The 23,296-nt window shown below is 39.5% G+C and overlaps 1 protein-coding gene across 4 annotated transcripts in view; it reads left to right on the top strand.

Moving 5' to 3' along the window:
* AGMO (alkylglycerol monooxygenase) overlaps positions 1-23,296 on the top strand; it is a 200,473-nt gene that overhangs the window by 1,260 nt on the left and 175,917 nt on the right. For all 4 annotated transcript variants that reach the window (XM_052800848.1, XM_052800869.1, XM_052800878.1 and 1 more), the window contains exons 2-3: positions 5,565-5,695; positions 19,061-19,212. In XM_052800848.1, the coding sequence (XP_052656808.1) occupies positions 5,565-5,695; positions 19,061-19,212 (283 nt within the window). The remainder of the gene's footprint in view (positions 1-5,564; positions 5,696-19,060; positions 19,213-23,296) is intronic.

The following is a 23,296-nucleotide window of genomic DNA, read 5'->3' on the forward strand; positions in this document are numbered from 1 at the left end:
GTCGATGGACTGCTTTCCTCAGGGGCATTTTGCAACTAAGCTATAGCATCGTGGGCGAGGAAGACTGTCTAGAGCTTGACAGTTTTGCCTAGTCAGCTGATCTCTCCCTCCAGCTCTTATCTATTGCCTGTCTCAATCCCTTTTACTGTTCGCACGTTTCCAGCCGAGTATCATTCACTTTCTTGCCAGCAGCATTCCTTAACATCCCTGGGCTTTCTTCTCCCATGCAGACCTGTGCAATATTCAGCTCAGACCTTGGCCAAACCTGGAATTTCTTTTACTTGGGCACAAAACTGTAAAAGTTTGCGGAAGGATTCTTAATAGTTCTTTGCATTACAAAAGTGCCTGCAGGCTTCTGCTGTTGTAGAGCACCATTGTGATAAGTTTGTAAGGGAATATATACCTCGCACAAAAACTACACTAAAAAAAGTTTTCCCATTATGGTTATACTTTCCTATAATTGCTATCTTTGGTTAGTTGTACTAGAACACCCCCCCCCCCGCCAGTGCATTTCTTGCCAGAACAGATCTTTTGATGCTTGGTTAGGTTGGTGTGTAAAAGTCTTTTAGTGGTATAACTGTTTTAACTCTATGGCTTTGGTCTCAGCTTAGGCAGTGTTCACACGTCGTCTTCTGGACATGTGTTTGTGGGCAGAAGGTAACTATCTACAGTCCCTCTCCAGCTGCTTGTCACTGTTCTGCATTTGAACTACTACTCTGGCAGCTTCGTTTGGACTGTTTAGGGAACAATTGCAAGAGCAGCAGATCCACTGGATTCAGGAGGGTTAGATTTAATAGTGACCTGAGGAACCATTCAAGGGGGGCTTTGAGTGGTAACCCCTTAAATTGGTACAAATACAGATGTGGATGTCTGAGCTCAGCCCAACACAGAACAAAAAAATGTCTAGTCTAGAGCTGGTAATAAATGAAGGTCTCAGCTCAAATAATTCACTCTAAAAGACAGTAAAAATGATGCGGGTATGAAACAAACTACTGATGATATTGTCTCCTAAACAGTTTTTGTTTTTTTTTTTTCTGAGACACCATGTAGAAGTGGGATTTAGATCTTGGCTCTGTGATCTATCATGTGTATCAGATGGATGAGGGTATTTCTAATACATTAAATCACATGGCTACAGTTGAGGGAATATGCACCTTCCAACATTAAGCAAGTGGCAGAACCTCCTAATTCACACATATATTCATGTTTTTAGTGATCTACAAAATTGAGCACTTTGGAGATTTACAAAATATATGCACTTCATAGGAGTAGCTCCCTTGAGCTGGTCAGCTGTGCTGTTACATCTGGGCAGCAAATGACAGCACTGAGTGAAGCAGCTCTGATTTTGAGAACAGAATAACTTAGCTTAACTTGTGTCATGTATGTTCTGGCTATGGTTATACTACTTCCCTTTTCAGAGGCAGGACAGCTCCTGGTCCCTGCATTGTGCTCTGTATGTTGGCAGAGCTGTATGTGAAGGCCCCAAGTTCTGTTTAAAACATGAGCTGATCAGCTACCAGTGACTAGTAGCAAAGCTTTGCAGCACTGCCCAGGGAAACATCACCCTTCCAACTAATGTCCAAAATTCTGGGAAAAGGGGTCCAAATCCTGGACCATAATCATAGAATTTATTTTTATGTGAGCTTTTGTCACATAGAATTTGAAACCCTTGATTTTCCATTATTTCTAGGAATAGAAGAGAAAGTATAAGTCAATTTTCTTTCTCCAGGGCAGAACATTCTGACTCTTACAGTGTATCCTGATGGCTTGCCCTGTCCTTTCATGAGCATCCTATTTGCTATAGGTATAAGATTATGCTCTGTTTTTTTGATTCTCTCATAATCTACAGATGGGCAGACGGAGTGCTGCTTTTTGCTTGCCGAATATAGTTTTCATGAACAGCAACAACTTCACTTTGCTCCTTGCTACATTCTGAAATTATCACTTGTGGTCAGTAAAGACTTTCATGAGTCAGACTCAGGAAGAGAGCGCACTGTTCCTTCTGCTGAGAGCCCCAAAAATTAAAGCTTTAAATTTAATAATAACTGTTTTTCTTTTCTATTTACTCTCTGCTTTTGAGAGCCTAAAGATTAAGTTCACATTTACCCTCAATTCACATTTTAGGCTTTGCTTCTAAATAATGAGGCACAGAACCTTCGTATTTAGTTTTACATGAAAGTTGAGATTCTTATGTTATAAGGACCTGGGACTTTAAGATAACAGAAACTGTTTCAAGACTTGCAATAAACCCATGAATTTATGCTGAGTTTCAACTTAGAATATTATTTTTTGCAACTGTATAAAGCAGAAACTGATTTTAAATTGTCCTTTGCATTCTGTAAGAGTTGGTTACTTATAAGGGAACTCCTCTTAGTGCTCAGAGTAAGACTTTCAAGTTATGGATCAGTTATACAAGTAAACCACAAGCTAATGCAAATCTCCATTAAGTATTTCCAGTGATGGGTGACGAGAAAGAAACATGAAACAGAGAGAGAGTAAAACATTTATAAACCAGAAGATATCAAAAGGATCCAGCTTCTGCCTCTGACCTGTGATGCCAACAGTAGCTATTTCTTAACTTTGTGCCATTTTGTTTGTAGGGGCAATCCTTGAAAACTTTTGCAGAGCTACCCATCCTCAACAGGTTCCTTAAATGTCTTCATTGTCACTTTAACTTAAAAAAAGAAAAAAAAAAGTAATGGTTAGTCTAGCAAGACTATTGTCTTCCTTACTGACTGTCTCCTTTTTTCCTGAATTAGTCACATTATCCATGAGCTATATTACATCTCATCCTTAGACTGCAGGCTGTTTGGAACAGGGAGTGCCTTTCCTTCTGTTTGTACGGCATCTAATACGGTATGATCCTGCTTCATGACAATAGCTGTTGGGTGTTACGGTCACAGAAATAATACATACTAACCTGACATAGTTGATCCCTTTGAACTGCTTTGGACAAAGCTTAATGTGTGTGTGTGGGAGAGGGATAGTAATTTCTTAGATACTAAGAGGTATGCCATAAATCTTTCCTTTCGCAAGCTCCTTGATGGGCAGGAGGTTAAGGCTGTCTGAATGTTTCTCTATCCTCCTTGCCATGACACTCCCTATTTGTGAGTCAAAAAATGCTGTCAAATGCTTGGCTGTCTCACAGCTTCACAGTGGGAACAAAATATTTAATGAAGTCAATGGGAAAGAAGTTATATTAATGCGTATTAGTGTAAAGTCAAGTATTTTAACCATTTCAGAGGTTGCTAGGTAAAGTGAATTGCCACATAGAATACAGGCATTGTATATTTCCTATTCACTATTTTCATTTCATGAATAAAGCACCCCACTACTTCTGTCCTGAGCCCATTCAATTTGCTGTGCGGCTTCTGCTGTTCCATAACTGAAACTGCCTGTACTCTGTGCTAGACCTGGCTCCTAATATTGTGGTCAAGTGTTTCTTAGTTGTTCTTAGTAAGACTCTTTTTATCTCTGCTGGAATGTACAGCTGTGGTCATCAACCTTTGTTTGATAAGTAGGAATCTGTTCTTTGATTAAATCAATTAAGAAAAGTACATTAAAAGTCTTGTCTACTTAGAAGTGAAGCAGCTAGAGCAAAACAAGGAGTAATTCATATTTTCCTAGAATGTTTCAATGTTTTCAAATGGAAGGTTGTGGGGTTTGGTTTTTATTTCTTTATTTATTATTGATTTCAAATATCCACAGATTTACCACATTGCTTTTCTTGGGTGCTGTTTAGGCTTCATCCATAGGTCTTCCTTTGCTTTCAAAGGTTTTTATATCATCACTTAGTGCATATCCCAAACAGGCTTTTAGATACCTGTTAAAGAGCAAGCTAGGCATCTAAATTAAAAAGTGCCATGTTGATATTAATCTCTGTTCATCTGCTATTGTAACCTAACCCTGAGCTGCTGAAGTTTATGAACTTTCACATTTCCTAGACGCTATAAATCTCTTGCTGCTTGCATGGTTTGAATCATCCAATTCTTCTTTGACTGAGCAATCTGGTCTATATCCATCTTAGTCTCTTTAGTGTCCCAGCCTGGTAGGAATTCCCGGATCACATCTCACTTGGCAACAAAAATGAGCACCCTCCAAAATGCAATGGCATTTGCAGAGGCAACATGCTTCTTCCATTAAAATGTTGTATAGGCAGGAGCAGCCTCTCTTCTACAGCAGTGCAGTTTGAAGGATTTCAGTCTGTGAATCTATAGGTGTTTGCATGTCATTTGAAGCAGGCAGCAGAAGATGACTAACAGGGCAAGTTTGGCAATGGGATGCCTTCCATAATGGTGCAGAAATTCTCACTGGTCTTGCATTTCTCTTGCCCTGCAAAACATGGTGGGAATTTTATGCCTTAATACCACTGAGAAGGAGTTGTCTGAATGTCTCCACGGTCACCTAAAAGTTTTCTACAGAGCGACGGAGGCAGCTGAAGGAACATTCATGTGCACAGAGATCTGATGCAAGTAAAACAAATCCTTCCTATTTTCCTTGCCATAGGCTGCCTAGATTTTGGTGGTGGTGGCTGATATGCTGCCACTGCCTCGTCATTCCTTCCACCCATGAAGTGCAGGGACTGTTAGGACTCCAGTGTTAGCAAAAAAACATACGCTCTACCAAATACTGTTATTCAATCCTTTTTTCTTGCTTATGCTGATGAAAATTTGAGAACAGCTGTAACAATCTTTCTCCACTGATGAAAAGTTGTGTTGTCACAATAATGTTACCAGTCCTACCACTAGTCACAGCCATACTTTTCTCCATTGGGTGCTGCTGTTGTGCATTTTCAACTTGCCCGTTGACCTGGGACACAAGATGGACAGTGTGAATTGAATCCTAGACTGAAGCAGCGTTGTGAGTGAGAAATGTTTCAGTCTCAGCCCTCATTATACTTTTCTTCAGAAAGGCAGAAAATTATTTTACAGTTAGTACAACCCAAAAGAAAAAAGGGAACATTGTATCATTGCTGCTGGGTCTGGAAAGAGAACATGTCCTATGGCCCAAATCGGAATGGGCTGCATAGTTACTGGGTTCTCTGACGAAAACGCACACAGAAGAGCTGTTGCTATCTGCAGCAAAAAGCATGGCAACAGAAATGCCGAGTAGAAAGAAACTCACTTTACTATGTCTTTCAGATAATATTGTTGGATGCCAAATTCAGTGGCTGAACACATTCAAAAACTGCTTACATATCAAATCAAAAGCAGATTCTGTTTTACCTTGTGGTTGCTGCTCTCACTGATTTACTTGAATATGAGAAACATGAGTTTGGAAAGACTTTTGTGTTTTCTTTTGATGCCTTATAACAATCTATGTGCAGAAGATACGAAAGAAAATAATATGGGAGAAGGTTAGTGCACTGGACTTATGCTTCTGTTGTGGATTAAATGGTAGCCTTGGTTGTTCTGATGCTTAAGGTCCACGTGGAGCTTTATCATAGTAGTAGCTAGTAAGGTGCCAGACAACCTGAGAAGTATCTGGCTGTATAAAGTGCTGTTAGGAAAGGTGAATCTAATTCTATTTGTGATGTGACTTCTTTTCTTCAAACTGTTTTTCAGAGTATTCCATTCTTCATTGCTTTTATTGGGCTGGAGTTTGCTGTCAGCTGGGTTCAGAAGCGTAAGCTGTCAGGTCGGATCAATGATGGCATAAGTTCTCTTTCCTTAGGCATCCTGTCTCGACTGCCAGAGTAAGTATATGTGTTATATTAGCTTAAGATTGTTTTTTAATCACTAAGAAGGAAGAAAAGAGAATTATATATCGAAGTTGTTATTGCTAACCCAAAATGATTAAACAAGGCATCTGGATCTTACTTTGCTAAAATGAAGTTGCATGAAGAGTGTAAATGTCTTTCTAATCTGTAAGGCTAAATATGATACTTGCACGGTATTTTCCAGCTCCAATTATATTCATCTGTACTTGATATTGGCTGTCACCTTTTGCTGATTCTGGGACTTCAGCTGACTTGACCATATCTTATGTTAGACTGTATGTTAAAATCTGAGTTTCTTTCATTAAACTTCAGAAAGAAGAAAACAAAACCAACAAATCAAGCCAAGTCCATTATTTTCATTAGCCTTTAAAAATAAAATTGTGTGCATTTAACCAGATTGATAGAATTGTGAATATGCGTGTGATCCAAAGTTCTTTGAACTCAGTTGTAATCTTGTGTTTGATTTCAGTGGATTTTAATGCCTGAGGGAATTGTTGCAAACATGATCATCTAATCTACTGTCCAATGTAAAGGCCATAAGATTTACCTGAATTAGTTCACCATGAACAGAGTTGTGTTTTAAAGAAATATCCACTGTGGATTACTAAATATCCAGTAACAGGGAATCCAGCAAATTCTTTATATAAATTGCTCTAAATGTTTTTCAGGAGCTCTAATTACTTCTAAGGAATACCATGTTTTAGATCTGCCTTTGTATGATATGAGCTTCCAGATGATAGTTTTTTATTACATCTTTTCTATTAGAATGGGATTACATTTCTATTCCCCATGTATAAATTTGCAGATTACCATCAAATTGCATATAATCTGTTCATTGCATGAAGAAAAGTTTCTATTATTTGAATTTGACTATATGGTGTATTTTCAAGTCTTTCAGTTATTCCCACAGTCCTTTTTCTGAATCCTCTGCAGTTTTTCAGCCTTCTTAGTGTTGATGTCTCAAGTGCACTCCATATTTCAGAAATTACTACATCAGTGCCAAATAATGAAGTCATTTGTTCTCTATTTCTACTTGTTGTTCCTCCCTTTATATATCCCAGGTCCTTTGAGCCGTCCTTCATCCCCAAATATTTTTTTAGATTCTGTGGCTTACATTCCTCATTCATAGGCAATATGTTCTTATATTTGGCCACATAGAAATACATGGATTGTACATTTGGTCATCCTAAAATACTTTGAATCCATGAGATGTTGTCTTTGTTACTTAGAGATGCCTGGTTTTTGTCATTGCAAATTTTACTAGAAATCTTCTCTTTCAATCCAGGTTATTGATAAAATACATTCAAAGAGCACAGCAACAAAAACATTATCCCTTCTGGCAAGTAGCACCCATTTTCTGAAATGTGTAAATCACCCACTTTGTAATCTATTGAACATTTGACATTTACCTGATTTTTTTTTTAAACTTTCTAAGAAAAGTTTTGACAAGATCTATGTCTGTGCCTTTAAATTAAGTACAAAGACAACTTGTGATGGATTATGTTAGTTATCAGTAGTAAATACCATGTATGAAGCCTTTTAAGGAATTTGGTAGATAAATAATGTCACTTAAAGACACTCTCCTGAACTCTCCATATATCTGCAAATAAGAGGCATGAGCTTTCAGCATGAGAAATATTCAAACGTAAAGTAATGTCTAAGTTATTTGAGAATTTCATTAAGCTATTTTTGCGTCTAGTGTACAACCTATACTCAAACCGTTTTGTTGCTTTTAATATGACTTGTAAGCATGATCTTGAAGGAGAAACATTCAATTTTTCATTATATGTTAAGCTGTAATAAATTAAATATTTATCAATACATTAGACTTGTGTGCACCAACACACAACCCTGATAAAGGCTTACTCTAGTTTGCAGGCAGCTAATATTGAAATAGTTCAAACGATGCTTCTGCAACTTAACCCAAATTTTCTAGACAGTCATACACTTCACAGGTTTACCATGCTAAACACATATTTTTTCATCTGAAATATTCAGGACTGATTAAGTTAAACACGGGGACTGAGATACATGTAAAGTAAGTTTGAATGGTTTTGCAAAGCCTTTTGGCTTTATTTTAAGAATACTGAAATGCTTCAGATGCACTTATTCATGGAAGAAATGATTGTTAAGAAAACTAGCGTTGCATGTGTGGAACGCAGCTTTGCAAGGTGCTGAGTACTTTTATTATTTTGGCACTCAGTACTTTGCTGTAGAATTTGGCTTGTGGGCTACACAGTTTTCTTTTGGATAAGAATTATTTTGCAAGGTTGTTTCAAGTAAGTGAACCAAATGATCCATAAGGACGCAAACTTTGCAGCATCAGGCAAATCTGCAGGATTGGTACGCTTAATTCATTGCTACACAAGCACAAGAAGTCTCTTCCAGGTCACTTGTGTGGCTCTCATGGCTGAAAATACAAGACCCTTCTCAGCAGTTCTTTCCAAAAAAAGAGTTCTGTAAAGCTTTTAACTTTCTGGCTGGATGTGAAAGAAGCAGGCAAAATACAGACTTCCTAAATTATTTAATTGCATGTTAATATCACAATTCTAGTGGTGACTGCTCAGTATAACACCTCTTCTGTGAGTAAGAGGAGTTGTGAATAACAGACTGGCTAAAAAGGCTCTAACTGAAAAAACCCAGAACAGTTTACCCTTCTGTCTTCTGCCTCCATGGTGTGAAAGAACTGGGTCAGATAAAAAAGGGGGGTGGGGGGAAGCACATGCAAAATCTGTTGCTAAAACTTTCACTTCAGTCTTTCCTGTTCAGGCAGAAGAGAGGTAGGGAAAGCTGACAGAAACTGCTAAAACAATATTTCAGCAGAACCCACAGCATCAGGGGAAATACTAGTGCAAATCATTAACAGCTGAAGGTTAGATTAACACACCATTGATTGTATCCTCTCCCAGGGACTAATTTTCATTTTCTCAACTAGCAGCAATGGTTTGCCACTTCCTTAAAAAAATCTGTGGTTCAATCTAAAATGGTGGGCTTTAGTCTATTAGTTAGAATGAAGCTTCAGATGCATCATTGCAAAGAGGTTTTTATATTTAATGAAAAAATTAGGAGTCACAGACCATATTCAGCCTCTAAGTATGTTTTTCCATTTCACAGCCTGTATAACAGAAGTACTGCATATCTTGAGGGAAAACAGTGTTTATTCAGTGTTTCTTACTTCATTGTTGGAGAAAATGCAAATCATAAATTGTTGATATTCATATGCCAAATATTAAAAACGTAGGTGTAAGTGGAAAAGTCTAATTGGACAAGGCAATGTGTTTTGTTTTTAGACTTATTAGACTCAACAGCATATAGTAAGTTGAATTGCTTTATGCGCACATACTGTCTCTTGTAAAATAGCCCATACATTTCTCAAATATAATTTTCTCTGCCTTAATGCATACTATGCATTCCTCTGCATGTATGAACACTAAATGTTATATGCAATGAAAAGTAATTTGGGGGAAAGGGAGAAACTTGAATTACTAAGCTTACTCCCAGAATCCTAAATGTTGGTGGTTAAAAAATTTCTGAGAACTTTTATTCTAAATAAATAAATAACTTTTCTAACTAACCATTGCCAGGAGACTTGAAATGCTGCTTTAAAAATATTCTCCCAAGAGAAAGTTTATTTTGGGTATAAATATCCACTATACAAGTATGTGCATTATTTCATATTGGCCCATTTCTTCTTTTAAAGCGGCAGAACATAAATCAAATCAAAAAGTGTTTGGGGGATAACTGAGGTAGGTACATTTTCAAACTAGTTGGGAAAGTCTCCGTTCTTTATGGTCATGCTCAGTTGCCAGTTTTTAGTGTCCAACTCTGCAACACAGTCAGACAGTGTGTGTGTATATATATATGTCTAAAAGAGTTTTGTTGGTCAAGTCTGCAGTAAACTTCTCCATTTCTAAAGAGAACATTACCATTTGTATACATTATTTACTTTGGTTTTTGAAACAGGAGATTAGAGTTCTCTGAAGCGTTGAACATCAGAAAGGAATGAGAAAATGCTTTTTGATTGTTTCATGCTATTATGCATCTTAAGATATCTGCACATCAGCAATAATTGAATCAAAGGAGTACAAATCCTGTTTCTGCTGTAGACCAGCGTATTCAGAGTTTTGTACATCATCTAGATTTTAAATAATCTTCCAGAAGTTAGATTGGAGAGGCAGTTTCGTGTACATTTTAGACCAGCACTGCTGCCAGATGAAGCACCTTTGACCGACTTGTATTTCTGGTTGCTCATTCCTGCCTCTGTACCTTCTCTCCCCTTTTGCCAGCATCAGTGTCGTGTTGCCCTGTGGTAAAGTGGCCCAGGAAGCAGGTCCAGCACCCACCCATCATATTAACCTGCATCAATTCTTACTATGGCTGTGCAAAATCTTGTGCTAGCACAAGAAGTGGGCTTGGAAAAAAGCAGTCAGTTGCAGGACAAGAAATCCTCAATTCTTTTTTAGCATTACTGAGTTATCTGCTTTAAAACATATATAAAATTGCAATCTGAAACCAGAAGTTTTCAATTCTTAATAGTAGCAATATGCAGAGCTGATTAGAATACACTTGATTCAACTTCGTGCAAGCAGTTCACAACGCTGTGGACCTGGCAGTGTCCTGACAGAACACAAAATAATTGCCTGCATGGATTTATCCATCTAAAGTATGTCCTGGTTTCCTGAAGTATCTACACAGAAAATTATAATCTCATAAATTAGTGATTGCATCTCTCAGAAGAAAATTTGATACATGCAGTTTCTCGTAAATTATATTTTCACTTCAAGACTTATTAGGTACATTTTTTTTCTCCACATCTGTTTGACTAAGGCTTTGGACAGATGTTTATTTAGAGCATGGTCAGATGTGTTGCTTCTGATCCAGCTGCCCCCTTAGATCTGCCAACATAACTCCACATTTAATTGCTCCCTAACCTGGTCCTGACAAAGTGATCCAGCTAAAAGCAGAAACAAAAGCCCCCAAGAACTATAAAAGAGGTGTTTAAGCTCAGCTGCATTCATTTTGACGGAGCCAGGTCAGGGAGCAGCTATGCATGCAATTACGCTGGCAGGTCTGAGGGCTGGTAACCACCCCACTTAGGGTAGTGATGAGCAGATGGAGCCAAACTGGAAAGGTAATCACTTAACCTGATTAAATGGCAAGTAGAGCTGCTGTGCCATGCCATGCCCCTAAACCAGCCTAGCTTCTGGCTACCGCACTTCTGTCCTTCTTGTACTTACTTACATAGTCCTCCCTTTCTCTTGTGTTGGTTCAGGTGCTCATCTGATCCCATGCGGAGTTAATTTCAGTTCACTGTGGGAGCAAAAATGTATTTGCTTAAGGCAGAGAGACAGGCAAGCAAGTGGGAATGGGGCAGCCAAGAGCTGTCAGGCCCTAGGCTCTGGCTCTACTGAACCTGCAGTCATGACCATGCCTGCAGCAGCTAGCTATGGCAATTTAAGAGACTACCTGTCAATAGATGTTTCCAAAAAATGGGATTTTAATAGGTAACAAGCCTGAAGAGACAGAATCTACTCACTTCCCCATTCCTCCCCACTCCTCTCCAAGTAGTGCTAGGTAGTTATATATTTCATAAGAGCACCCCTCTGGCTGCACTGTCCCATATACACCACTGATTGTTCCCACATTTGCCAAAGGTCACAGCCCTCGCAGCACTGTCAGAAGAATAACTCACTAGTCTTCTGTAGGTAAAGCAGTCAGAGTAGGATAAACAGTTTCAATACGGGGGTAGTACTGTGCAACAGAAACTGGTAGCATTTTCAGCAGGCAAACCTGACTCTGGAAGGGGATTTTCTAAATCAGTTCAGTTAAGCTTATGGCAGTGACTACATGAACAGACTTTGTTTGGTCTAATTAGTTTTTTTTGATCTGGTTTGTCATTGATGAATTGAGTGGAACTAAATCAGTAAAGTTAGGATAATTAATCCACACAAGAGTTACTATTTTCTCACTGCATCAGTTTAACACAGTTTTATAAATTTGGTGTAAATCATGCTGTGTCCTTAGGCAAGTCCAAATCCAGCTGTGCCCAGTAAAGATGCTAGTGCTTCCTGCCTGCTGTCAGGTGCTCATCACCACCTCCCCAGTCCCCTGTTACCGTCTCCACTTCTGTCAGTGGTGAGTCCTCCCCGGGCATATCAGCAGCATTACCATGGTTTGAACTGTAGAATTTTGTTAACATGGTTCATTTTGTTTGAAGCAGGCTGAAGAGCACTGGAGTACCAACGAGCAGCTCTAGACAGCCTGGCATGCAGGGAGCGCTACTTTTTGGTGATGACTAAGGAAAGCTCTGAGCCAGAGTTTAAAACTCTGGAATTTCTAATGAAAAGACATATAAGCTACTAAACATTAAAAGGAAGGATTTGGGAGAGAGACTTGGGAGAGTTGGGATGTTCTCAAACTAATTGACTGAAACAACTGGTGGTCCCAACCTACCATAATGTTCTAGAGATGGTTGTATTTCACACAAGCCTGTCAGGGAGCCAATTACTCTTTTAGGTTGTAACCACTTACACAGACACAGCTGTTTACAGAATGCGTATTTGTCTACATCCTTAGTATTGCATCATTGCCTTTTTCTATACAGTGGGGCCAGTAAATGGCTCAGTGATCGCCCGTTCGTGAATCTCAGAGCCCAGCTTTGCACCTGCCATGTCTTTAGAAACAAAGGCAAGCTGTCAGTGTTTGTTCTCAAATATACTTGTGCTCTTCTGTGAAAGTACAGACTGTGAACTGAGTTTACCCTTATTGAAAGTATGTTGTTAATTAAGTTCAGTAGTCTCTGTAGCTCACAAAATATACCAATTTCTTAAGCCCATTAAATGTTGTGTAGATTTTTATTCCCTGTTTCTGTATTTTTCTTTAAGATAAATTGTGGCAGTTTGCACGCATTTTGAAAAAACTAAGGAACTGCTGCTGTGTAGAGAGTACCCTTCTGACTGAAGCACTTTTGTGCTAAAAGATGCATTAAGCTTAAATCAGGATTCCACTAGATGGAGCACAGGGGTAGCATTTTTAGAGCTGGCCAACCTAGTTTCCTGGGTCAACACCTAGAAGTTATGGAAATGGGGGAAAAATGTCTCTTAACCATTCTGTAAATCAGTGTTGCAGATCTGAAAAGAATAGACTTTCACCACTGTGTATGTCACTGACAAAAACAAACTATCATTTTAGAAGTTCAGAAGTATGACCAAAGCAGTTCAATAGAAATTCTCATGTAAATATTTTTCCTCATTTCATCACTTGATGTGCTATGATGTCTCACTGAAGTTATTTCACTGTATTTTTATAGACCATAGGAACAGTCATCTGTTACCAGTTCCTTTGTTCTAGGTAAATTCAGAAGAACTAATCTCAGTTGAATAGAATACCCTTTTCTCTTTCCTCATTACTTCTGTTTATTTGTGACCTTTGAGAATATTATTGGCTTGTTCCTAATCTAACTTAAACTGTAATGCAAATCTGCTGACTTCAGTGGAACAACCAAGTATGAGAGAACAAAATCAGATCCTCTATTGGAAAAAGGTACTAAGTAAGCATTTGTATTACACTTATATGGTGCTATTTATGCAAATATTGATAAGTCAGGTCCATTGCCTCACGGAAGACAACGTTCTAGAATCTCCCAGTATTGTGTGTCCTGAAGTTACTGGAACAGAATTTAGTGCCCCGTGTGCTGCGCAGGTATAAATAGGTCTAAAGAAATATAACTTCCATTTTCATAAAGAAAGAAGAGTAAGGTACAATGCCAGAAGCTCAGCTTCTGAACTGAACTTTTAAAACTAGGATTTGTCATCTTTTAAAGATCACATGTAATTAAATTTACTAGAAGACCTTGCATAAACTTAGGGCAGAATGTGTAACTACTATGGATTATATTACTAAAGGCAGTGGAATTTCCCGTGAAAATATTTAAGTTGTTCTGGATTTTTAATTGGTTGCTTATTTACGTATGAAAGTGCAAAGATAAACAAGAAGTGACTTGAATTATATAGACAGGACTTGGACTTAATAATAAAAAAGCATAACACTGACTTTAGTTCTTTTCCTTCCAAAACCTGTTGTTTCATGTTTTATTTCACCCACTACTGTAAATTAATATTAGTGTCTTAAATTAGAGGATAAAAAGTGACGTGCAAAAGGAAGAGGTTTGGTGAAGAAAAGGTCAGTTCTGTCAGACAAAACGTTATGCAATACTGCATACAGTACAGCTAGTAGGGATACCAAATTCACCTCCATTTTACTTCATTTTGCATTTGATAGGTTTTTTTCTCCTTGAGGAGAACTGGGGATTTGCATTATTTAGGCTAAAATGCTAGACAAGAAAGCCATACTGAGGAAGAGGAGAGGCTTTGATTCAGCTTTTGTGTCTGGTGGGAACATTTTCTCAAAATGTAGGTGCTATTTCCTGTAATCAAGGGCTTTCCAGAGCCTGATAATCATTTCCCAGCTGTATCATTTTGGTGAATTATTTTTTAGCCTTGGGTTATTTCATGACTGGTTTTGCATATTAAGAATGGGAGAGGATCATATTCATCTTGATGATAGAAAACAGGGAATAGAACTCCCACAGCTCCCTCTCCCTTTCCCTCCACCTTGTGGAAAGTTTGGCTTTGTGCTAAAGCATGAAAAAAGCCTTGACTGCAGTATGTCAGGCATATTTCAGCTCGATTTGTGTCAACCCTAATAAGTCAGCTGACAAGGTAATAAATTGGGTGTCTGTTCAAGACCTGGCACCTGTACAGGAAATAAAAAGGGATTTCAGTTGCAGGAGGTTTGCTTTGTTTTGCAAATGGACCTTTTCTCAAGGCTCTTCTACCTCCTCCCCCCTTCTCCTCTTTACTGAAATCATGTTATCAAAATGTTTATTTCAATTGTGACTGGAGCCAGTTTTTCATCTGGAAAAGAAAGCCCTATGAGTACCCTTGGAAATGGAAATCCTTATGCTTTCCACTCTGAAACAAAGGCTTACAGAGCATTTAATTATTCATGTATCCTGCTGTTACATATATGGTCTGAATAATTTCAAATTATCGAGGAGAAACTGCCTTTGTTCAACATTTTGAAACTTTACATTCATGTATTTTGAATCAGGCTAGAAGAACTGAATTTATTTAACCCAGGGAAACTGTATTAGTAATATCTCACTATTTTTAATGATAATATAACCTTGTGACCAGGGTGTCTTAACATGTTTCCCTCTGTGTCTGACCTCCAAGGATGCAAGTCTGTTAGAGCCCTTGAGAGCTGTGCTTTTGTAGGTCCAGCTGTAGAGTTGTGTTTTTAGCTCAGGGGCCCCAGGTCAGTTCCCAGTGTGACGCGAGGTGGTGACTGCAATAGTGGTGAGAGCCAAGGTGGTTTCCTTGGGGTCTTCACTTTTGATACACGGATCTTTCTCCATGCTCGGAAGAGAGACGACAGCTACTGTCTCTGACCCTTTTCCCTTTTGGTGACTGTCCTGGCCACCATGGAAGAGGTTTCCTAAAACTTTGGTTTCAGGCTCTAAGGCTGATCTGTGCGTTGGAGGAAGCAAAACAGGACCTTGTCTTCTTTCAAATGGGCAGCTGCCTTTTCTTCCAATTGAATTTTCTCCACCTTTTCCCTCCTTCATTATCCCGTAGGGATCTGCCATAAGTAGATCTTCATTTCCACATGGAGAGTTCATCTCCCAGAATTTCCTTCTTGGACTTTTTTAATTAGAGGAAGTGATAATCTGACCCAGTGGAAGGAGAAAGGGGGAAATGGTTTATTAAAACAAGTATTATCACCTTTGAGTAAAGTATGTATGAACTTCAGGAACAAGGAGACGAAAACTTTCTCAAAGTCAAAACAGTTGCCTAAGTGCATACTTTGCACATAATAAGAAAATTTTCAGCAGAAATGTTAAAAATCCAAGAAGATAAATCTGTGCAATGTATATAATAATGTTTTCTATACAGTCTGTCTGTTCTAGGATTTATTACTCCTTATGCAGAGGATTGGACTAGATGACAAAAGTCTTGCCTATCCGCTTCTGTCATATTTATGGTTAAAACCTAACATTTAAATGAGGAAAAAGTTTTCTTAAGTTCTCTTCAGTATTTTCAAGAAGTGAAAATGGAACTTGAGGGAGAAAAAAAGGGGCAATATAAACCTTTAAAACTCCAAGTGAACTTTCAGAATCTAATTGAATGCAAGCTCTGGACTTTCCTATCTATCACACTGTAAATTTTTAAAAAATACTTAGCTAAGCAGCTCTTCTTTCTCCAGCATTGCATAGTGATATGATGGATTACTCTAAATTAATTACAGTAATCAGCTAGTGTTTTGTGCTGTAGAGTTGTGATTCAAGCATGAAGGAAAGAATGTACAGCAAATCACATATATAAAAAATGTGTTGCAGGGTTAGCTCAAGTTTTACACCTTGGCCTCAGCCTGTGGAAAAAAAAAAGGACTCGAGGGTGAAATACTGAAGGCTGATCAAAAATGGAGGAAATGTACCAGTTCACATATCTTTGGATGTACTGCAAAGGCATTATATGTTAATAAACGCAAAAGAATAAAGTAAGAAAACAGTACCTAATAATAACCGATACTCTATGTTGCAAGAGGTGTTTTAAATTTCCTGGTCATTGAAAAGATGTTAAGAAATGCCCAGTTCTTTGTGTTTGCATAATATCAGCTCCCTTCTGACCTGTTGTGAAAGGGATTGAGAATTTATACTGAACTTTACAGATGCCTCATGAGGTGAATTGCAAAAATCTGGTTGGACACATATAATCTTCTTTAAAAATATTTATAGAACACAGCTCTTATGAAAATTCAACATGTTCCAGGTGTGTATGGTCCAACTTCTGGGCAGGGCTAAGTTGTTTTCGAAGTGGTAGATACACCTGTCATTGCTAGTCAAAAGAAATTCTTCATCTGCCAGCTGCTAAAATGAAACTTCATGGGTTTTCTTGTGTTTTGGTTTTGTCCAAGAGAAAAACTGGGGTGATTGTAGTAAAGGTAGGAAGGAGTTGCAGGTAAGATGTGGCAGCTGGCTGTGGAAAAGGTATTAGTTCTCTTCTTCCCAAACAACAATTCCTTGTAATGCTTCAGCTTCTTGGGATAAAATGGTGGATGTGACACTATTCGGCTTGCAGGCTAGTATTGGGAGCTTGGAATTTTCAGCTGACTTTGTTCCATGTTAATAGAGAGACTAGCAGCACAGAAACTCAAGGTGTTTCCTTCTAGCCTTATTCAAAACACTGTTATGGGAGGAGGTGCTAATGCCAGAAGTATAAAAGCTCTGAATGGATATCTCTGCAAAAATACAGAGGCGACCTCGAAGTTCAGTCATAGCATTGGACGGTGGTTCGAAAGCTGAAACAGCCATGTTTGCTGAGGTTCCCTCATGTTTCAGTGCAGCTAACCAAAAGTACAGGGCATGGCCAGACTGTCCTCGGGGATGTTTTCCAGGTGTGTGAAACAAGGCTTTAGAGGAGAAAGAGTATATGTCCTTTTTTAGTTTTTCAGATTCAGGTGTTTTGGGGGCCATGCCATAAACTGTGTAAAAAATAATCTAGCTGAAAAAAAGGGGAAAAAAAAAAAAAGGCAGGGTTTGGGAAGAAGTACCATTGAGAAGTGGCACTGAGACAAGAATGAGCAGACCTGGACAGAGAGATGCATGGAGACTATTTTAGCTGAGCTCAATATAAGGTGAAGTTCCAGGTGAGACTAAAGTGAAAGAAAGATGTTGGTCTGTGACAGTCTTTTAGCTGAGGTTTTGCAAGGCTGTGACACCTATGTGCAGTTTGTTACCACCTCTATTCAAGTAGTGTCAGGTATGCCATTTGCAATCTCCATTTGAAGTTCCCTGAATCTAAATCCCTCAGTCTTCCTTCAACCATGAATGTGATTTATAGATTACTAAAAATCTTGCACAACTTTGGACAAAGGTGTTCTGCCGATAATTTCAGCCCCCCCCCCCAATATACCAGCAGCAAAACATCTGAGAACTAGATTAGTTTTTTCTGTGTGTAGATGATGGTGCTAATAATAATAATCTAATTTCTGACTCTTAGGCCCTAAACTGAGGTGCATTTAATCCATTGATATATAAAAAAGGATATGTGTGACTTTCCTACAGTTAGTATCTTTTCCCTACTTTTTTTCTGCTGCTTTTCAGAAGCTGCCCCAGTTCAGTTCACCACAGTCCTACAAACATTTTCAGCAACACAGCAAAGGAGGGTAGCAGGAGGGGGTGTGAGGAAGTTGCTGCGGATCACGCTGTGCACTACTCTCTTCTACAGAAAATGCCAGTTTAAATAGACATCAACCTGCAGCTGATACACCATTTCACAGCTACCTAAGCCAACTGTGACCTGGGCCACCCCAGTGCCCACAGCCTCTCATCTCTGTCACGCTGGGGTTAACACTTCCCAGTCTGTCCAAAAACTCACCCAGCAAAACCAAAGCAATTTGTTTGGAGACAGCTCATCCCCCGAATCAGTGGAACGAGGTGGGAGGTGGTGGGGCACTGAGGAGAGGGTATGACTGTGGCAACCCAAATTTTTCATAACCTAAACAGCTGTGGAGAGTTACTGCTGGATCTGGCCTGCCCATCCCAGAGCTACTCTCATTCTCCTTCTCAGCACTGACCTGAGTTAGGTCAGAGGTAGGTGCTCAGTCCCTGTAGTCCAGGAATTTGGCAGCAATAGAAGCTGCTGACTGGTGGCTTTCCTGCCTTTGCAAATTCGTGGCTTTTTCTCCCCATTTCTGGCAGTCCTGCCATTTTTCTCTACCAATTGCCCTCTCCCTTCTTTTCAAAGGCACTGGGCTTTGTCTCCTCCTGCTGCATTTATCCTCTTAAAGTGAAGTGATATGCTGAGCAGATTGACTATCTCACTGCTCCTAAAAGTCCTGTCACCTTCCATGCTCTTCCTTACAATGGAAATAGTCAAGGTATTTTAATGTCATACATTAGTGTTTGAGCATAATTGCTGCTATACTTCAGTCACTTCTGACTTGTGACTTAGCAAGGATGGGTTTCTTCCAGATTTGGGAGAACAGGATCACCACAGCACCTGCAGAGCACAGCAGTGCTTCAGCCTTTGAGGATGCCTAATACCACAACACGGGTGGTGAGTGGGTGATGGTTGGTTTGAAAAACCTTGCAGACCTTAAGTAAAGGTTCCATTGAAGTCAATAGTAGCATTACTTGACAGAAATTGCAGAACTTGGAGACTGGTTTTATGTGTTACAAAAAGACTCCCACCTGATAAATGGTAAATATATAGTAAAAAGGTTCTGTAATTGAAGTTGAGAAGATTATTGATAAAACTTTTTGGATCTCTATTTCAGTGTTTTATTCAGAAGTGTTGACTTAATTAGTTATATCTACATATGGAACAACTACAGACTCTTCGAACTGCCCTGGGACTCACCATGGACGTGGTATTTGACACTCCTGGGAGTGGACTTTGCATACTACTGCTTTCACCGCATAAGCCATGGTAAGAGTTAATGAGTTTTTCATGTATTAAAATGCAAAATATATTAATTATGTATTAATAAAATGAGGTATTTGTTTTTTGTTTCTATACTTAATCTACTCTAAGCATATATAGCTGCTCTTCTTCCCAAGGATTAACAAAGATTCACTTAGGCATGGAAAACAGTTTGTACATCATACTGTGTATAATAAACATGATTTTGTGAAAAGACGGCGTATCATTTTGAAAGCAGTACCACAGTGAAAGTGAAGTATCATAGGAAAAAAATAGGAAGTACATAGAAATTTAGGGTTGGTATCCCTATATGCCTGTATGAAAAAATCCAGTACAGTGCAGGTAAATATTTCAAAAGAACATTGTGGATGTACAAAACGGAGAGCAGTAAAAAAGCAAGGTGGCTGAAATAATGACAGGAAAGCTGGCTAACTTCATTTGTTTCTGTGTGTTTTTAAAAATCTTTTTAAACTTCCAATCACTCTAATTGGTAAATGAATAAAAATATTTCTATACTTTATATATATATATGGACATAGATATACATGTATGAACAAGGTATTTTAGAAATCCTGTCTGCAATTAACACTTGACTACATAAACGCGAGCCTTGCCTTGTTTTTTTAGAAGTACATTTTTAACCCTACTTGCTTTTATACATGAAGGAGCAAAAGCACAGTTTAGAAAGGATTTAACTCTTATTTATTGTAACAATGGAGCCCATGTAAATCATGACAGTCATTTCTGTATATACATACTATGAAGATGTAATAATATCTATCCCTACGTATCTGTCTCATTACATATTTCTGTTCTATAGTGACAATGTATTTTTGCTCTAGGCTTTTATATCCTATCTGAAAATGCAGTAACACTTTCTATCAATCCTAATTCGGGGCCTGATCTAGAGTCCATAGCAATGAAATAAGAATCTTCTTGTTGTTCAAGAGGCTTTGGACTGGGCTTCTCAAGGCAGAGCGCCCACAGCTCACAAAAGCTGTGGGATCTAGTAACGACAGCTTATGTAATCCGCTTTCAGAAAGGGAAAATGTTTTGATACCAATACGTCAGTGGAATATATGGAAGTAGGTGAGAAAGGAGCCTGAGCTGCTGCGGGGAGTGGGAGGGAGGAAGGGTCCCTCCTGGGTGGGGATGGCAGGCGGGCGTGAGAACAATGCAGGGTGGGTGCAGGGGGACAACAATGGTGGGGGGACAGGGCGGGAGGCGAGGAAACAGGGGGAGCTGAAACAATGTGGCGTGGGGGACATCGCGGCCGGGAGCTGGGGGCCCTGCGTGGGTGTATGCGAGACTGGGAATACGCTTCGCAAACAATGACATTAACAGTGCTGGCAGGGCTACAGCCTCAGGCTGAGAACTGGACCAGAGCGGGAGGCTATTCCTGCATTTTAAAATAAAAATAATTGCCTTCAAGTGTTAGAAAATCACTAGCCTGGCTGTACTTTCACTGGAGTCAGTGGTAAAATTCCCACTGGCAGAGAAGGGAGTAGGGTCAGCTCCGTGCTCTCTAAAGCAATTGCACGTATTTCCGTTTTTGCAGCAACTTTGCATTTACTCTTGTCTGTTTTTCTATATTTTGAGGAGATTACATACATTGAAACGAATCTCGCTAGCAGTTTTAGAATTAAAATCCAAACCAATTCTGTCTGTATGTAATGTAGTTGAGGAAACTGCGTAAGAAAATGCTGCTGTTGCCTTAAGAAGGTCAGCGCTGAGCTATTCTATAAATGTTAATTTACTCTTCTTCAGGTTACAGAAATACTGTTCGCTATTAGATCTGTGCTACTTAGCAGGGAACTGATGCAACATTGTAGAAAATCACTCTAAATGGAGATTTTAGCTTAACCAACACTCTTTTCTCTGGTCAAGCAATGATGAAATCCATAGCACAGCAACACAGCTGTGAAAGTCGGCTGCTTTGGAAGTTGCTAAGGAAATTTAAGTGTAGGAGATGGTTTTAAAAAGTAAAACGTAAACTCCTGAAAAATACCTTTGCACTTTGAGGAGCCTGGGCACTGGAACAGTCTGTGGTACAAGTGGACAAAACACACCCTTGCGCTAGAAAGTAACAGGGCCTGGTGATTCAGGCTTGGATCCTACAGCAAAGTTAAAAATTAATAGCACATGTATATCCCAGGAAATTCAAGCTGTGTGGGCTTATGTGTGGGGATGTAAATAATAGCACTAATTGTTTCAAACTGGAAAACTAAAATTCAGATACATTTTGCAGTTGTTTCTTAATACTTGATACAATTTTGATACAAAGAATCATCACCATCATCATCACGTAGCTTTTCCTGTCTCCAAGCAATAATTTGATAACTCAAGCCCCTGGCTTTTTACTACCTTATTTCATGTTGTCCATGCTGTAATCAGATTGTCCATTCTGATATCTGAATAAATAGTCTGAATCATCAACAGATTTTAAAGTTTATTCTGTAGCAGAAACTCTACGATACAATATCAAGTTTTTACCCAGCACTTGGGAAGCTATTTTTTCCTCTTCACTATAAGTGTGTAATAGCTATTATCATAAACTGAAGTTATACAGCAACAAGAGGAAGTATTTTTAGGTGTGATCTCATTTTGCAAAGGATAGAGTTATTCCAAGTATGTGCTTGTATTTTCCATTGTTTGCAGTAGCCACTAAAAAGTTAGAAAATAAAATGTTTCACCACTTATTCCAGCATTCTTCTGGGCCTGATCCAAAAGCTGTGGCAGTCAATGGGAGTACTTAGTTAGCCACTGCTTTTTCTCCTGGTATTTTAATGACTTTATAAATCAATGTAACTTTTCCCTTTGTTTCAGTTAAAAACACCCATTATGGCTGTACTACTAAGAAAAGTAAGCTGTAAAATCGCAGATTTTACTTTAACTTTTTTTCAGGGAAGGATATGTGTGGGTTTGAGGGATTTTTACCAGATATTTTAATCTAGCATATATGGATTACTCCTCAAGTTTCCTCTCCAGGTGCAGAGTCCTTGCAGAGTTACTGCTGCTAGAAAGGGGGATTCAGCGGTCCCAGAGCAGTGCCGAGCCCTAGCCGTGGTGCAGCACACCCCTCCCCACGCCCTGGCCTCGCGGTTACTCCTGTTGCAGACATATGACAACGGCAGTAAGGAATTTGGAGGCTCTGTAAACTAATTTCTTCAGCAGCCACACCTTTTAATCAGGGGAGGAAATCTAGAGACTTCCAGATCCATGCAAAAACAAGAGACACGCACTTGTGTGGAGCCCAGGTCCCGGCTGCGGGGCAGCAGGGGGTTTCATGGCTGGCTCTGGTGTGGGGGGCTCTGCCGGGCCCAGAGGCACCCCCACTTTGAGCAGGGCCCTCGGCAGTGGCTGTGCTCTCAACCCTGTGCCCCAACGTGCGATAGTGGGGAACTGTGAAACTCTGGTCCTCTGTGTAAGGGAGTAGTTTTTCACCTACGCTTCCCGGGGGATTGCATCCTGCAGAGCAGTGTGGTTTTCTGTCAGCCAGGGGACCATCCACTCCTCTTTCAGGCCCTGGAAGAAGCTGTCCAAGTCCGGCAGCCAGCAGGTTTAGGGAGCCTGTCTCTTTTTAACAGCAGCTTCCAACACCTCTTCTTTTGTTCTCCTTTACTGCTGGGGAATTTCCATTGCTTCAGTGTCCCTCCCCTCAGACAACCTGGGAGAAGCGGGTTTCCTTCAGCAGGGCCAACCTCCGCAGCAGCTGCATTGTTCTGCCAGGGCCAGAGCGGCCCATGTCAGCCGCTCACCCCCATTGTCCGCTGGCGGCTTCCAGCTGCCCTGGGGGATACGTGACATGGTCCCTGTCAGCGAAAGGCTGAGCCAATATGAGCTGATGGTTTGAGTTATGTGCAGAGGTCGTAAAATAGACCTCAACTGATAAGTATATCCTCGGCAGATTCCCCAGCTGCTACATAAAATTTTGAGTTAATGGTGTGTCTCTTAATAATTCTGAATTAATTTATGGTGGATGAGAAATAAGCCTTGTACTGCACCAGGCATATTCTGGAGCAATAGACTCCAAGCTTCTCACATTCTCCCACCCCACAGGACTGACCTTTTGTCCAAGGCCAGCTTCTGA

The sequence above is a fragment of the Harpia harpyja genome, chromosome 1, assembly GCF_026419915.1.
Source record: "Harpia harpyja isolate bHarHar1 chromosome 1, bHarHar1 primary haplotype, whole genome shotgun sequence".
Lineage (NCBI taxonomy): Eukaryota > Metazoa > Chordata > Aves > Accipitriformes > Accipitridae > Harpia > Harpia harpyja.